The sequence below is a fragment of the Salminus brasiliensis genome, chromosome 25 (genome assembly GCF_030463535.1).
Source record: "Salminus brasiliensis chromosome 25, fSalBra1.hap2, whole genome shotgun sequence".
Classification (NCBI taxonomy): Eukaryota; Metazoa; Chordata; class Actinopteri; order Characiformes; family Bryconidae; genus Salminus; species Salminus brasiliensis.
In genome coordinates, this window is record NC_132902.1 from 18,243,920 (window position 1) to 18,262,055 (window position 18,136).

At 40.9% G+C, this 18,136-nt stretch overlaps 1 protein-coding gene across 3 annotated transcripts in view; it reads left to right on the forward strand.

Moving 5' to 3' along the window:
- coro2ba (coronin, actin binding protein, 2Ba) overlaps positions 1 to 18,136 on the forward strand; it is a 58,948-nt gene that overhangs the window by 18,852 nt on the left and 21,960 nt on the right. Inside the window, exons 1-2 of one of the 3 annotated variants that reach the window (XM_072671560.1) lie at positions 1,899 to 1,961; positions 14,340 to 14,540. In XM_072671560.1, the coding sequence (XP_072527661.1) occupies positions 1,932 to 1,961; positions 14,340 to 14,540 (231 nt within the window). In that variant the 5' untranslated portion in view covers positions 1,899 to 1,931. Of the gene's footprint in view, positions 1 to 1,898; positions 1,962 to 8,408; positions 8,472 to 14,339; positions 14,541 to 18,136 lie in introns of those variants that run through there. The other 2 variants (XM_072671562.1, XM_072671561.1) reach the window with 2 other exon arrangements.

Below are 18,136 nucleotides of genomic sequence, written 5' to 3' on the forward strand. Positions count from 1 at the left end.
TTTAATTACTCTAAACCAACTTATAACATATCTAATATTAGCTGAATATTAGCAGGGTTAGAGCTGAGTCATAGCCTGATGGTGTCTGTCGACAGGATGCTCCCCACCAGTTTCTTCACTTATTTCCACTTCATCTCTCTGGGTGTTCCCTCCCTCCGTCCACCACCTCTCACTCAACACACACACACACACACAAACACACACACACACACACACAAACACACACGCACTATAATCCCTGTTACTCCATCTGTTACCCAGCTCATCACACACACACAGACTGACCACTAATGACTTAAAGCAGGAAACTCTACCAAAACAACAAAGACACACACACATACACACACACACACACACACACTCCCTGCTCTCTGAGGTGCCGTCTCTCTAAATCAATACGATCAGCGTGTTAGAGGCACTTAAACGGAGGCCAGAGCGCTTCAAAATAAATACAATTAACTGAAGCAGTCTCCTCCAAGTCTAGTCTGTTTCTCCAGTGGCTGGTTTTCACTTGTTATTAGAACCCAATATATGTGCAAAAATTAATATTGACATGTTGACATAATTTCTGCATATTTTCATAAGCACTTTCATAATCTGATCTGGTTCTGTGTATGATCTGGTGACTGGGAAGACCACTGCAGAACACTGAACTCATTTTGTCATGTTGATGAAAACAGCTGACCAGATGACTTTTGCTTTGTGAGGTAGTGCATTATCATTCTAAACATAGCCATTAGAAGATTGTGGTGAATTGTGTCCATGAAGGGATGCACATGGTCAGCAATAGTACTCAAATAGACTGTGGCATTCAGGCAATGATTGACTGGGAGTCATTAGTCTAAAGTGTGCCAAGAAAACATTGCCGCACCCACAGAGATTAATGAGACCAGGCTTCATTTTTCCAGGCTTCATCTATCCAGTTTAAGTAAGCCTGTGCTGTGTTGTGTTGTGCTGAAAATCCCTAGAGATCAACAGTTCTGGAAATATTTAAAATAGCTTGTCTGGAACTAACAATCATGACAAATTATGGATTTAAAATGTGAATATGTTCCAATATTTGACAAACAAGCAAATTTCCGATCAGTGCTGACAGGTCTAGTCATTTTAATAAACCCCAGTTCATGAAAGTCCATGTGGGCTACAATTCTGTTTTGTATACCATAACCATACCATTGCTGTATATCATTAGGGGTGTAAATCCATAGTGGTTCAGTTTGATTTTACTGGAAATATATGTCATCAAATCTCAAATTTCATCACAGATCCATTGAATTAGATTTATTTTGGTAGCGATGGACTGATCAGTGTGTTTGGGGTAGATACCGATTACAGATCGTCAACATCGATTGAGGGAGGGGCTGGATGCCACGTTAACTTTACCACTTGCCAGAATTACTATTATTAGGTAATACATCATCTTGTAGGGCTCCTATAATGATGCGTGCACTGTCTCTCTATAGATGAAATCTACTCTGCTTTTTGGAATCAGAGTGTTGTTAATGGTATTTGTTAGCGTGTTAGTAAACAGCTAGTAAATAGTAAATAGCTAAAGTTATCTGTCTTTCGACAGAAGAGGGAAAGGACAGTATTTGGCAGAAGCCTGTTGATATTGTGGGCGTGGATGGCTGTGAATGGCTGACAGACTTATCAAAGACTGACAGCCACATGTCAGATATAGGGCTTGTGAACAGGAGGGTGTGTCCCTCTCAGTCTTGATAGGGAGGATCTTTTACATGCCTCAATGACTCCTCCAAGGGTAGAGTGTGTCTGTCCTTGACACTGTGCTCAACAGTATCCACATCTTTCTGCCTCTTTGTTTTTTTCATTTCTAATCTTCTAAGCCTTTCATAACTCCTTCAAGGACATCCTGACTGTCCTCCATTAAGTGGTTTTATAGCCTGTTCTGTTGTAATAGTTTTGTTGCTGAAATGATTGAGGGATTTGGCCGATTTTCACACGTGAGTTCTTGGTTTGCTCTGTTTTGAATTAAAAAAAAAAATCCATCACATGCGTCGTCAATAGTGCAGTGATTTTTGCAAAGCTTGAAGGGATAAGTCAAATAGTGATGTGCGTGCTTTCTCTCTCTCTCTCTCTCTCTCTCTCTCTCCCTCTCTCTGTCTCTGATAAGAATCTGTCTGTAGGATGCTGGTGTGGTCTGACTGCACCCATCCTGTGTGTCAGGCTCCACACTGCTGACTGGAGGGATAATTCTGGCAGTCTGCTCTGCCTGTTCCCCAAAAATAGATGTTTTATTTTCCTGTGGAAAAATTATTGTAATGCACAATATGTGACTTCTACATAGCATTTAAAGTCAGTTAATTAAATATCATATTAATCTAGCTCTAAAATATCTAAAAATGTTACAATGATACATATATTTTGCAATACTGTATCAATTTTCAAAAACATTGATCGATTTTTAATTATTAGTTTATATGCAAAGAATGGTTGTGGAGACAGTGGTTCATTCTGTGTTGTGTGTAAAAGTCAGCTTCTCAATGTTTTGTAGATGTTGTGTTTACTATGACTTTACTATTCTATACTATATAATACTATTTTCCCAAACATCTGATAAAAAAATCACAGTATGTTATGTTAGATACAGGATCTCAACAGTCATATTAGAATATTATGGCCACCTACCTAATAGTGGGAACAGCTGAATAGCCACCGTTGACTTGGATGACACTAGCGAGACGTTGTGGCATGGAATGTATTAGGTGACAAAAGGTGTTCATTATAGAGATGAACTGATCCACAGTGGCTCCTCAATTGACATCAGACAAATTGCATCCTTTACCCATAACGATTGTTAGCACTTTTCTACAACTGACTGGTGTGCTCGCTTATTTCTACATGCAAACGTGGCTTCTATGATGCCTCGGGCCAGAGTTCTTAATATTCTGATATGACTGTGACAGATATAATATGACCATCCCAATTTAGTTCTTGTGAAAGTAGCTCAGATTCTTATGCTTGCCCATTTTCACATCACACATCACTTTGAAGATATCATACCCCTTGTTAGATGCCACTGTAGATAATGTAGATGAAGATAATCAATGTTTTTCACTTTTTCTGTCAGTGGTTTTAATTTTATGGCTGATCGTGTATATACTAAAGTGGTTGGTGTGACGCTATGGATAACGCCACTACCTGCCAGTGAGCTACCACACCACATGGGAGACTGGGGTTTGATTCCCGGTCTGGGTGACTGTGCTGCACTACACCAATAAGAGTCCTTGGGCAAGATTCCTAACACTGCACTTGCCCCGCCTCTGTAATACAAGTAAGTCTCTCTGGATAAGAGCGTCAGCTAAATGCCATAAATGTAAATGTAAATAAATGTATACTGCATTGAATGGTACAAATGAGATATTTTGAAAACAGTTAATACCAGGCTCAGTCTGCATTGTTTTTATGCAGCATTGTTTGTGGTGTTCGTACATAGTTGACATTTCATGGTCACACACTGCGCCCTTTTATTCTTACAATAAAACCCCACAAATAAACCAACTACAAACATGTCCCCACATCAAACCATCAGAGAGAGAAGAATTTAAATGCCTGTAAGGCCGCCGCTGAAGTCATTCTGATCCAGTGCACTCAATTGACATTCACTAATCCGTATCATTGTGTCAGTGCTCCTTTAGGCACACTCACTGTGGCACAATACAAGCTCATCACACAGGGAATTTCTTTATTACTACAGAGTTTGCGAGTATGTGTTTGAAATTCCAAAGACATGCCGTTGTGCCCATATACTACTTTTAAATATCTGTTTATAACATTTAGAAGGCCTTATGCCTTCAGCAATTCATTGTAATTTAACCAAATTTCAGCCTCACTTCATCCCTTACAATTAAAATTGATCGTTGTACTGCATCTGAAACGCCGTATCAATTGATGATGAAATACTGAGGATCTTCTAACTATGACGTGACGGTGGGTGGCAAACCTCTGTATGTTAATGCACCCAACGGTTGCTGTGGCGACGTATGAAGCTGAAAATACTTTCATTAGTTGCTTTCTACCCTGCCTACGCCTCACTAAGCCCCACCTCCGCATACCTTTTAATGTGCTGAAAGTGCCAGAAACAAGCAGACTGTAAGGGTGGAAATAAGCTTCAATGTTTAATGAGCCCTGTTCTGATTGGCTGTCCCGAAATGTGTCCCATTCACAAAGCATTCTCAGCTGAAGCACTCTATATAACATTGATGGGACAGAATGAGCTTCTTTCTTCCTGCTATTTACATTCCACTGAATTGGTACATTTTGAAGCTTTAACAGTGTTTACAGGTTAGCATGTCCAGTCATACTGAAGCCAGCTTCAATGGACATCCTCTTATAAAGGTGTATGATAATGACTAAAGTCACTGGGATATATTAACCATTTACATAAGGCACAGAAACAAGGTTGAGAGAGGTTGGAAAATGGCATGGCAGTGTTTTCAGGTCCTGATCATATTTCTTTGGCCGCTAAATGGTCTTGGGCCTCTGAGTCCATTTTGTACTCAGTGTTAGAGGCCTGAAGTAAAGATTTGTAGTATCAAAGTGCTGTACTATCCCCCAAAGTCCAGCACTACTTGTACCCCCATACCACTGAGAAGCCGTTTGGCCCCAACTCTGTGTCAGAGGGCTAGCTGGTGTTAGCTGGCTCTGTCCCAGCTGTAGCTGATCTTGTGAGAGTAGCTCCAGGCCACAGCTGGATCAAAAGCTGCCAAAACAGCCAGCGGGAGCTCCGGTTCTATGTTAGTTATCTCCTGCTGAGAGAGAATGCCACAGCCTTAGCCACGAGGGACCGAAAGAGAGACCGGCTTGGGCTCTAGAGGCCAAACAAAGCCCTGAACACTAGCGCTGTGAGCAGTCCTCAAGATCACCATGAGGGACCTATGGTGCTGTAATGTGGGCTTTTCAGTCACATTGTGTGCCTTGTTCTAAAGACAGAGGGCATATGCTTCCTTTCTTGGATGCTTCTTGAATTTGAATGGCACTAAATACGGGAGATTTGATTTGTGAGGGCTCTGAGAGAGCCAGGGCTTTTTTATGAATAACATTTATGAATGATTGCAAACTTTGACAGCCAGTCAGGGCATTAATAAATTAGCTCTGTGCTTCATCATCAATCAGTTTCTTTGATTGCCAACAGGAAGGAATGAAGCCTTGCCAGTTCTGAGAGACAGTTACCCTACCCATAATGCACCAGAAGCAAGCAGCTCACTGCTCTAAGATTTGTTCATTAACCACATTTGCATGCACAGAATAGCCTGAATACGGTCTTAAGCCCTATTTGGAGGGGATTAGTTCTACATGGGGAGATGGAGTTATGTAATTTTACTACAGGACGTCTGTAAAATTCATGATTAATTCTCTTGGATAAGAAATCACGGCATAAAATGATGGAGATGGGAGTGGCTACTCGATTTAGCCACTGCCATCACCTCCAAAACAACATGATTATAACCCACTTATATTAATGATGCAATGTTTGTTTGAAAGCTAACAGCTACTTGTTTCTAATATGTTTATAGGCTGTAGGCTACGCTACACAATGATCTGCCCAAAGCTGCCAGCAGTGTCACACCAATTTTTGCACAACCAAATTATCACGTCAAATCCTTTGTATCTCCAAAATGGCAACTTTTTGGGAGAAATATATATATATATATATATATATATGATAAAGGAATCAACAGAAATGATTTTAAAAAAAAAAAATATATATATATATATATATATATATTTTTTTTTAAGTCATTTCTGTTGATTCCTTTATCATGAAATGCTGATGGTTTAGTGATTAGCCCCCTTAGCTTAGAGGTTCGTTTTGAAAGCATTTGGGCTTGTGTAAGGCGCCTTTTGTACACTTGCAGAACTTGAGATAGTAATAACACAGATGGCGATCCCCTGCTACTCCGTGAGCATTTCTTATGAAAATGAAATCCTATCTGCTTCGTTTTGCATCCTAACACTGTCCTGCTGAGACGGGAGGGAAAAGACAGAAAAAGACAGAGAGAAAGGGAAGAGGGAAAACAGCATAGGAGCAGTGCCTGCAGGCAAGATGTGGAAAAGTCAATAAACAGAGTGAACTCTCTGGTGTCGTCTGCCCTCTAACACATACACACATACACCCATACAGAATCCACGTTATTTTTCTCACCCATCCATCAGAATGTGCCCAGACAGTGCATAAGCACATAGACAAACACACGTAATGTGGTACATGGCTGCGCGTATAAACATCAGCTCAGCGGTGCGGTATACATGTGCAGTGCACCCTGTTTCAGTACGTACTGCATATGTAAAGATTTCTTATTCACACTCTGTGGTGTGAATACCTACCCAGTAAAGCCCATCTCCTGATCTGCAGGGGTTGGCAGCTTATTGCAGAGCTGTCTGGCTGGACGCCTGAATGCACCCTGTTGAGTGGAGAGGGCCAGCGAGTTCAGCGCTACTCAGAGAATAGAGAGCGGAGGCTGGCAAAGGATGCTGGGAACATCCGAGTTCTTCCGAGGGCTACTAGAGCATCCCTGCTAAATGCAAGGGCCCAGTGCTGCTGCTACTGAGTACTCAATAAGCTAGAAGGAAGCATAGCTTAGCATTGAGCTTGAGTTTGCTTAAATATAACATAGCTAATATTGACCTATTGCAATTAAAGTACTGTTTATTTTGAGTAATAAATATGTTGTTTGTTTTAAAAATGGCCTGTTGCACTGAGCTAGGTTAATATTCACCTAGAAGTTGTCTATACATTTACCTTGAATGTTAGCTTACATTAGCAGTTAGTCCCCTAACAATGGCAGGGCACTTCTGTGTAGTGCACATTTCCGCCCTAGTTGCAACAATAAAGTAATACTGTTCAGCTACTGAAGGAAAATCCAGTGCTGACGGATTTACTGAGTAAATCATCAGCTTTAAGCTAGTATTAAGATGTTTGCTAAAACACAGCTAATACTGAGCTATTAGCCAAACTAAATAATAATACAATTAATACTCTTATTTTTAAGTAGTAAATAAGTTGTTTATTTTCTTGCTAATCCTCGGGTTGGGAGGTTTAGTTTTGCTCAACATCCAACTCTAGTCTACTAGTTTTAAATGGTCTCGTCAAGGTTGTTAAGAAGCTGGTCATCCAAGCAAAAAAAATAGCCTTTGTTAACCAGCAGAGTGTATGTTTATCTGCATCTATCACTGTAACCAACATGCCCAAGCTGATCATCGAGCTGGTTAAAGAGGTTGGCTTGTTTGGTAAAGCTGGTTAATCAGTTTTTCTGCTATGTTGACCAGCTTCTCAACCACCTTGATCCTCAAAGACCAGTTTAGACCATTCAACGCTGCTCTTGAGCTGGGTGTTTCAGCAGGATATACAGGTAAGATTAGTTAGGCATCCAGCAAAACAAAACCTGGACTTTAATTTGTTTGTACTACTTGGCAACATCAATTCAAAGAATCCATTGACATCCAGAGGAAAGATCTTTCATGTTTGGAACATTTTGGGATCAATGTAACTGCTAAGATTTGTCCAAAACTTTATTTTATATTTATATTTATTTTCCTCAAAACAATCCTAAATCCTAAAACAAGAGAGATGCCTACTATGGATGTTTGACTGCATAGATCTATCTGGTGTAGTCAGTGATGGTACGCTAGACAAAAGCCAAGAATCTGATGAAGTAAAAGAGTAAAATTCACTACACTTTAAGGATGGATGAATGCAAAAAAAAAAAAAACACCCTAAGGTCTCCTGAACAATTGCTTGCAGTTTTACCCCGGTGTCACTTGGGTGAAGAAAAGCCTGATCATAGCTTCTGCTTCATTAACAAGAGTAATTATAACAGGCCCTGTAGGAGTGAAAGAGAGCTGAGCTGAGCTGAGAATATTTCCGATGACCTTACCAACGTCTTGCTCTTAAAAGAGCACAGCTAGAAATATCAAGCAGTCAGTCTTTCATTTTTAGACACCTTCTCATACCCTCTGAATTAGCTTATTACAGCGTGAATGAAGAGGCAAATGGGTGTACCACATTTTTGGCAGGACTTGAAGCACTGAACATATTCAAACTCAAAGAATTTGCTTAGTGTTGTGCCAAGCAATGTTCAAACAGAGAATTTTACTGTTTCGCTGTTTTTGGTTCATCAGATGATGTCAAAGCCTATGAAAGACACTCTCTCTCAGAGACACTCTCTCTCAGAGCTCTCGCTGCTTTAGCAAGTAGTATCGCTACTTTAGCTCTGGGGCTGGGGCTGGTGCTGTATCTGCTCAGGAATAGAGGGAGGGAGGAGAGAGAGAGGAAGGGAGGGATAGAGGGAGGGAGAAGGAGGAGAACTCTAGGAGGAAAGAGGAAGAAGGAAACAGATGCCAGTGAGGAGCAATAGGCTGTCTAAGTAGATGGTCTTTGAAAGGCGGAGAGGATACAGGCTGGTTGCAGAAGCAGCTTCAGACTTTAGCTGACCAAGCCAAGCAGCTGGAAGGTAAAGTACAGCTGGCTTTTTTTCGAGAAGGAATGGAGGGTCTTGCATGCTGAGGAATGAGGAGTTTCTGGCCTTTTGGTGAAGAGTGGGCACTGGCATACAGAACAAGTCTCTAACTTGTATAAGCAGGATATGTGGCTACTGGGTGTCATGTGTGTTTGTGTGTGAAGGGGTCTTTGTGCCAATGTATGTGTGTGATATCTCGTAAATGACCGTCCTTGTGAGCTGAGCTCAATAGCATGCTCTTCTACAGCCCAAGGCCTCTTTGGCCATTAATCACTAATTGATTAACAGGCAGACGTTCTGCTCCTTCTTCAGGACAGTTCACATGGATATTGTATGTGTGCACATGGAAGTTCATGCACTTATACTTATATAAGTTTCTATATAAAAACATATACTCAGGGTTGAAATGCGACAGATAAATGTACTTACACTATGTATTTAGAAATTAAGTGTTTTTATTAAGTGCAGGTTTCATAAATCACTGTGCTGATCAGTTATTTATCTCAGTGTTACTGAGCTCTACTAAAGCCTGAGTAGACTGATAAATCACTGTGCTGATTAGTTATTTATCTCTGTGTTATGTAGCTCTACTAAAGCCTGAGTAGACTGATAAATCACTGTACTGATTGGTTATTTATCTCTGTGTTATGTAGCTCTGCTAAAGCATGAGTTGACTGATAAATCACTGTGCTGATCAGGTCCTTATTTCAGTGTTACTGAGCTCTACTAAAGCATGAGTAGACTGATAAATCACTGTACTGATCAGTTATTTATCTCTGTGTTATGTAGCTCTGCTAAAGCCTGAGTAGACTGATAAATCACTGTGCTGATCAGTTATTTATCTCAGTGTTACTGAGCTCTACTAAAGCCTGACTATACTAATAAATCACTGTGCTGATCAGTTATTTATCTCAGTGTTACTGAGCTCTACTAAAGCATGAGTAGGCTGATAAATCACTGTACTGATTGGTTATTTATCTCTGTGTTATGTAGCTCTGCTAAAGCCTGAGTAGACTGATAAATCACTGTGCTGATCAGTTATTTATCTCAGTGTTACTGAGCTCTACTAAAGCCTGAGTAGACTGATAAATCACTGTGCTGATCAGTTATTTATCTCAGTGTTACTGAGCTCTACTAAAGCATGAGTAGACTGATAAATCACTGTGATTACAGGTAAAAGCACCTTTTGCAACCTCTTTAGGAAAGCTAATATTACTGGTGGACATACTAGAAGGTTTAAACGTTACCAACCCAAAAACAAAGGTTCTTCAAGGCTTCTTGAGTAAATACATCTTAAAGAAGCATTTTATTGTTTAAATGGTTGTGGGCATGGTTAAATGCTTTTCTTGTAGATGAAAATCCTGTTGTATCAAAAAGAAGCCTTTGGTACTAGAACCTTTTAATCCTGTACTTTTATGGAACTTGTGAAAACAATGAAAAACTGTGTGAGTTTAATTGCTAAATATAATTGCCAAATACATTTTGGGTTATTCAGTTTTTAGCCCAACAGACACATTCAAACATATGAGAGAGAGAAAGAGAGAGATGCATGATCACTGTATCATGTTTCTTTTGATTAGTGTGTGTATCACTGAAGTCCCCTCTGCTGCAGAATAGGTTCAATGATTAACTTCCTCTTCCACAGCATGCTAACTCACATGCTACTGCCAGACTAATGGCACAGGGCATGCATGTGTGTGGAAGGGAGACAATGCTACCCATAGTCCTGAGTGGGGTCACCCTGGTGGAGCGTCACTGGTGAGGCAGGGTGATAAATCTCTCTGGTTTACCACTTCCCTCCCCCTACTCTGCTATTCTGATCTTGAGGTTGGGCTAGTCCTTTGCGGTTTGGAGTGGCACAGTCTCGCCCTCATTAGTGCCAGATTCCCACTTACACATCCTTTGAGGGTGAGCAGTGGCTTTGTTCCGAGCCAGCTTTTACTAGCGCACTCACTCCTTCCTGTGTGAGCAACTTGGTTTGGCCTGAAGCTCAAAGGCAAATCATACAGAAAAAGCAGTAAATTGAAAATGTGATCTGAGTAAATCCTCATTTCTCCAACATCGTAACCAGTCTGGAGAGAGAGATAAACAATAACTTAAACATTAAGCATTTTTAAAACATTAAGTTAATGTACAAGATTTTATCCCAAGTACAGAAATCCTGAGATTTCTGTATGCTGCATCAACAAACTGCCTCAAGGAATCATTTTTTTTTTACTTATAATATCTTAGTGTAAGTTTGAGAACTGTAGCCTCGAATACAACAAAGCTCGGACACAGAAGCTTTAATAGAGAAAATGCTTCAACATATTTCAAGAGATAAATGGATGATCAGTCATTGGGCTGGGTTAAGATAAGAGCTAAGAGAGGAGCTGTGTGTGTGTGTGAGAGAGAGAGAGAGACAGAGAGAGATGAAGGAAGGGTAAGAGATTAGTTAGCTATGAGATTTCATAACTAAGAATCCATATTTCAGCATAAATAAAGTGTAATCTACCTTCTGTGCTTAACAATAGCGATGCTGTGTTTACATCGCTAAATAAAAGCACTAATACGTCACTAGGCTCTGTAAAGAGAGGGACCTACAGGAGGAAGTTGGGGCCAATCTTGGTAGGATGATTAATTTGCTTTTTAAAAAGGTTAATGAGTTAAAGTTTGCAGATTAATCATTAAGTGTTAATGTGTTACATGATGTAAAAACTTTGAAAAAACAATAAAAATTATAATCCAAAAAATGTTTGGAGTAAAATGTTGTATATCAGCTTAATAACTTTACATTTAGCATCAGTAATAGTAACAGGGTAAAGTTGCCACATTAGAGATACAAAGCTTTTGCCTGACAGCAGCAATATGAATGAATAGTAATGAAGGTCCCAGCATGAGCGCCGTAAGCTGGAAAATGGATCTAAATCATCTGCATCTGATCTATATGGGATTGATTCAACATTCCTTGCATGGCAACTACTGCTCTGCTAATGGTGCAGTGCAACAGCTGGTTAAAGGGGAATTCCAGCAATTTTCCTAAGGTTTTGCAGTCATTCAGAGTGGTTTGATGTGAAATGGTGCGTGTTAGAGAATCTTAGGTTTCTCTGAAACTCAGATCTCAGATGTGTGGCTCACAATGTCTACAATACAAATATAGCCATTGTATTTGCTATTCAGGATGACCAGTGAACTTTCTTCAGGCACTGCTTTTTTAGGTACTGCCTTGGTAATGTCTTCCATCAGCCATGTCTCAGGTCTTTTCAGGCCGGTTATATGCAGAGCTCTTACTATTGTTGTCTGGAGCTTTTTCAGTTTTAAAAGTAAAGGGTTCTTTAAGCAGTGGAAGAAGCAGTCTTGGTTCAGTGTGAGTGGAAAGAACCTTTAAATTAATAAAGAAACATTACATCAAGAGAAGGTTCTTTAAACCTTTAAAAGGTGCTTCACACTTATGGGTGCACACATCTGGGCAGTGGTGGCTCAGTGGTTAGAGCTCCAGGCTATTGATGACAGGATTGTGGGTTCGATACCCAGGTTTGGGTCCTTGTTGGGCCCTTAAGCAAGGCCCTTCGCCCTCTCTGCTCACTGGGCGCTAGAGTTGGCTGCCCACCACTCTGGGTTTGTGTATGCTGACTGCCCCTAGTTCACTAGTGTGTGTGTGTTCACTACCACAGATTGGTAAAATGTGGAGGACCCATTTCCCAAAGAACCCTTTGATGCTCTTTTATTTTTAAGAGTGTTTCCTGCAGTTTCAGCAACTTTAGTCTGTAGCTGCATTGACTAGTATCTGGATTGCATCCTGCTCAGATTTTAGCCTCAGGCATTTACACTTAGACAAACAGTCAAATATGTTTCTAGTTGACTGATGTCCGGATGCTGTGTGGGACCGAATATGCAAATTTGCCCATTGGGCAGCAGTTATTGCTGCTGTTCAGTATGTACTGGGAGGGGTTGTGGTTGTGGAATGTGTCTTGGAGAGACGAATGTCCTTACACTGCTGTACCATGAGGCTCAAATGTGTCACAGATCATCTCCTGAAGTGGTTTGAGTGATGGGATTTGTATGTGGTTTAAATGAGTCCTCTGTGTGTTTGCACTTGCAGTTTTATGTGTCTTGGCCTTATCCAGATATAATCCTGATACTCAAGACTGATGAAGTGACCAGATATAAACGATGTCAAAGTGATTCATTTAAGTTCACATTCAAGAGACTTTATTGTTGTCACTGCAACCATATACAGCTGAATAATGTCCCTCCAGGACTTGGTGAAGTTTGATGATTCACAGGTAAAGACTAATTGTAAGAAAAGGGTGTCCCCCCAGGCAATCTTTCATCTGTGTAAACTTGGGGATTCACCAGCAATTCAGATGTATCTTATGGCTTTTAAGGGGTTTATGGATGTACTGTAGCAAGGCACTTGTATTTGACAGTATGTGCTCTTTTCTCCCGGAGGACTGTGTGGCATTGACATGATGTAACTCCTGGTAATTATGTATAATTACTGGTTAGATTGTGGAGTGTGTGTTTGGGCTTTTGATTGATATGATCCTGCCAGATTCAGTCTCAGGGACAGTAGCAGATGGACAGCATCTATTTTTATCTCAAACATTCAACAGATGCCACATATTCCACAGACTGCTCACCAGAACTAAAACACTTCATATATTAAAATCTGTGGCACACATATAGTCCAATATATTTTTAGATGTTTATGGTTTTCACTGTGAAATCCATTATATGGCTTAAAGGTGTCAAATAATACATTTATTTAGTATTTTAAGTTGTTAATTGACATATAAATGTGACTTTGATTGGGATGAAAAATGTCCTAACGCAATATTACAAACCTACTTACAACCCTGTTATTTTGCCTCAGAATAAAACATGTTGTTTTTCCTTTTATTGCTAAGCTCTACTTTTACTGTCTGGTTTAAGGGACTTCCACAAGTCTTACTTACTATTATAGCATAGCTTTAAGCCTATAACAAAAACACTGTAACTATGTCTTAGTCTTACAGGATAGCTTTGCTGTCCTCTCATTGTGTCCTGACAGGGTGATGTGCTGTTAGCAATCTAGAGAGTTTGTAGTCATGTTAGCTTCTAGCCTTGCCCCCACTCGCTTGACTGAGTTTGGCTTTCTCAACAAAACAAAAAAAAGATAAACAAGTGATGTGTGAGAGAATTGATTCAGCTGAGGTAGTGCAGTTTGTTTTGGAGAATGCAGATGATGGAGAGAAGACAAGGTGTTTGCCTCCATAGCTTTTGCTTTGATGTGTGCCTAGTTTGACCTCCCCTTCTGTGGATACTGGTACAGGAATCTGCAGTCATGAAGCCTGGTTCACGTATCAACCTGTAGTCCCATAGCTAGCAGCTTTAACTAGAGCTTTCACCAGTGGGTCAGGTGTGTGTAAATTAGGGCTGTGCATATAATGGGTCTAGACTGTTTCATATCAGTCATATGAAACAGTTATGGAAGAGTTTTGAAATTGGCTTGTTTTACAGACATTTTTGGATTACGCTTGATCTTCTTTTTTGAGGTTCACACTTTCATGTACCAAACTCTTACTATTTAACTATGCCATGGATAACAGTTCTAAGGTCCCTTTTAAAGTCTATTCTGCCTGCAGACTAGACTTAGATGACAGCTGTGCTTTGGGCCTTGGGCTAATGTACACATGATCAAAGGGGAATTTAGAGCCTTGTGAACCTCAGTAGATCCAGCATGTGGTCCCACAATGTGTCATGGTAGTTACTGAATACAAATACAGTGTAAATTAAGAACTGAGAGGTCAAGTATAATGGTAATCCATGTCAGTTTCTGAGTGTTCTCTAGTGCCCATGTATGACCACCTCTTCCTCCTCCTACTCTTCTTTGTCCTGCAGATGTCATGGCGCCCGACCTACCGAAGCTCCAAGTTTCGAAACGTTTATGGCAAAGTGGCCAACCGGGAGCACTGCTTCGAAGGCATCCCCATCACAAAGAACGTCCATGACAACCACTTCTGCGCTGTCAACAGCAAGTTCCTCGCCATAGTAACCGAGAGCGCCGGAGGAGGGTCCTTCATCGTTATCCCGGTCACTCAGGTAACCGCAGCGATCGCCCTGCAGTGTGCCAATACTGTGCCAGCATTAGCATTCTCTCTGGCCATTTGTCTTATGGCCATGGGCGAATGAAAGGGCAGCACAATGGGGGGAATTAAACTGCAAAAAGAAAGCTACAGTGAATTTCCACCGACAAAGATCTACATCATGAGACGTTTGTAGATTTGTGTGTATTTCTGTCAGTTATATTGAATGTGAAACATTACTCTGTAGACTCTTTAAGAAACAGCCAAGTATCCGTTAGACTCCAATGAATAGGGGGCAGCTGTATGGGGACTGGGTCAAGTGCTCCATCAGACAGCATTTTGGAACAGGAATGGTGTCCAGGGTCCATGGCTGCCACATTCTGTTTAACAGTCCTCATTTCACACCTTTTACAAACTCACAAAAACTGTAGAGAAACCCTTTGCATCCAAAACTCAATTTTACATTTAGGACCAATGTGAAATACAGGAGGGTTTTGTGGGGCCTCAATATTATTAATAAATTGTGTTAAGTGACTAAAAATAAGCTTAACAAAAATAGTATGAAATAGTATCAATTTATCTATTAAATGAAATATTAATTCAGGAAAATGTTGTTGCATTATTTTAGCATGCTTTGCCTTCACATTTGCACATTCCTGTTTTTAGTGTAGCTAAAGCTCTTGCACTGCTCTGCCACACGGTGGCGCTGCAGCTAACTTCTTCAGCCATTTAAAAACAGGCTTTCCAACCATAGCTTAAATTGTGTCACCTCACACTGTAAACGTATAAAAATGAATACGTCCAATTCAACTGTTGTAACCGTCACTGCCCACATACCTCTGTGTATCTTCTACCTTGGCATGGATGTTGAGTAGTACATCCACTTGGGGACATCCGCTGGAGGAGGTTGTAAACAGTGTAAAAGGGTTTTGCTATAAGTTTCTGTTCTGCCAGAGATTCTTCTTCATCGTGTTTATATTACAGCAATCTATTGGCTGCTCCCACAATTTCCAATCGTACTGCTCCGTTCCCTGCATATCCATCCATATTTAACAAGGAGCATAAACTGAGCCTTAAGACTGCACCACCATTTAAACCTGCACACATTTCGAGGTGTGTAGCCAAGCTATTGTGTTTTGGGATAGATTCAACTATGATAAGAGCACAAAATCCTGTGGACATACTAATCACTATTTGCTGGTTAGCTTAGCTAACACTGGAAGCATTGAATCGGACCCAGTGTGGTACACTTTGGCACACACTAAATATTAGCCTTCAGATTTGTATAATTGTACATTTACCTGTCCTGACTGCAGTGCAGGAACAGTACTGCTCCTTCTATGTCTTCTGAGTTATCCCACTTACCACAATTTGCTACAGTTTCACATTTTGAATGAGAGCGTTATGCTTTTAAGGCTGTTTTAGTGGCTTAAAACAATTTGATAACAGTATACAAATGTTGAGGATTATGGCAAACCATTCTTGCATGTGCTAATTTGTTAATCTAATGTTTTCCGGATGTACCATTTGGGCGAGAGAATAGGCAGCAAGCCAATGATAGCATAGGGAGTTCCTGATTGTCATGGGATACCAGCTCACTGGTTAGGACATTGCTTAGATAAGTTGATCACTGGAAGTTAAGCTGTACTACTATAGATGTGCTGTTCGGTTTAAATGTAATTACATTTTTACATGTCTAATTCTATTAACAGTGATCAAATAATGAACTATAATGTCAACATTTCTTAAAAAATTAGGAAAATAAATTGTGAGTTTGTCTTCCATTTGCTTCAGTTCGACCGTCTACTCTTCTGAGAAGGCCTAATTATGGATTGCCAAAAAGGTTAGGTACTAATGTATTGATTAAAAACTGTTATGGATCACAAACACCACTTCAGCTCACCCTAAAGGTACTGGATAGAGCTCCATCACTTTAGAGAGGTCAAGGCAGGAGGGCGTTACCCCTCTGTCCGATTCTTGGCATTGGACCATAGGACCCTAGGCTCGTGTGCAACTGCTCTAGAGTGCCAGTGCATTCCTATAGATTCTAAAGCCTGTCTTGGCGTCTGTATCAGCAATTGGTGCACCTTAACTAGAAGAGGTGCTTTTGAAACATGAATGTATTGATTGAAAGTTTAGAATCTGTACTGCAGAATTTCTGTGCTGGTTTCATTGAGCTACAGGCACTTCAAAGTACATCACAGATATCAAATTACACCACACTAACTCTCACTGGCAATAACTTTGCTAACAACTACTCTGAAGGCACTGAGCTTTTCCAGCAGTGGGGCTTAACTCCTCCCTAGGTGCAAAGCCCTGGGTCCGGGGTGGAAGCCAAGGCAAACTCACCAAAGAACAAAGAGGAGAACCTATTACAGTTATCTCTGGCTCTGAACCAGTGCAAATTGAAGACGTTAGTGCGGGGGCCAAGGTGGCCAAACAGAACACAGAGGACAGAGTGCAGAAGCTCTTCTTATCTCTCTAATTAGAGCTGAGACAAAGCAGAGCACCAGATATTCAACTTCAGAGAGCACCTACACCAGATGTAGTTTCTTTCTGTTCCATAATGCAATGCAAAATGGGCCTCATTGCTGTCGTAATTTAGCAAGCCACTCCTAGTGTCATCGCCTACATGGGCTGCGTCTCCCTACACTTAACATTGATTGGTTTGTAGAAGGGCATGTGTCTGATGCTGGTGTGTTGTTAGTTTGGCGGGTCGGCTTTTCCTGAAAAAATGAATTAAGAGATTAATTTCATTGCAGCTCATTTGCTGATATTATGGCATTGCTACCAGTAGCACCAACTTCAAGTGCAGAATTCTAAGAATTCTAAGAAGAAATTCTTAGTCTTCTGAAAACTTACTTGCAAATCTCAGAGTGGCTCAGTGGTCTAACGTGCTACCACCATGTCACAGGTTCGAATCCCCAGCCGTGCTGCTTTTCCATCAGCTGCTAGAGTCAGAGAGAGCACAATAGGCAAGTGTAGTATAATAGCATACCAATAGAAATCCACAGCCACAAAAGCAGACAAAGGTCAATGACAGAGACGACTACTGGCCATTTATAGATGACAGCATGATCTCTGTCTGCCCTCTTTAACCATCTCCCCTCTCTTTTCTCCTCATGACTGTATCCGGTCACGCTACCCTGCCCAGTGGGCTCGCAGGCCCTCGGTCACGCTCCAACTTGGAGCAGCTATCAATGACACTTTTGTGATGAGTCCTCAAAGTCAAATAGCTGATGTGTGGTGCAGCAGGACGGCTCTTCCAGGCCTTTGTCTGGTCAGTGAGCTCATTCTACAGGGCATCTGCCTCCAGCTTGGTTATCGGGCCTTTAGCTAGACGATGGCATGGGGAGCGAATCGTTGCCCCAGTGCCTCTGATTTCCGCTCATGTTTTTTCCTTGTCTCCATAGGAGGTGAGAGCGATCTTTCGCTTTGTGTTTCATCCAGTCCCAGTCGCTTTCTCTTCTTCTCCCCCTTGCTCCATGTGTTTTGGGCTTTTAGTGAGTCTTTTTTTCTGCCTGTATCTTACGCCCTCTCTCTCTCTCTCTCTCTTTCTTTCTAAGACACTGCAGACACTCTGCAGGCTTTACACAGTCTGAATACTGAGCA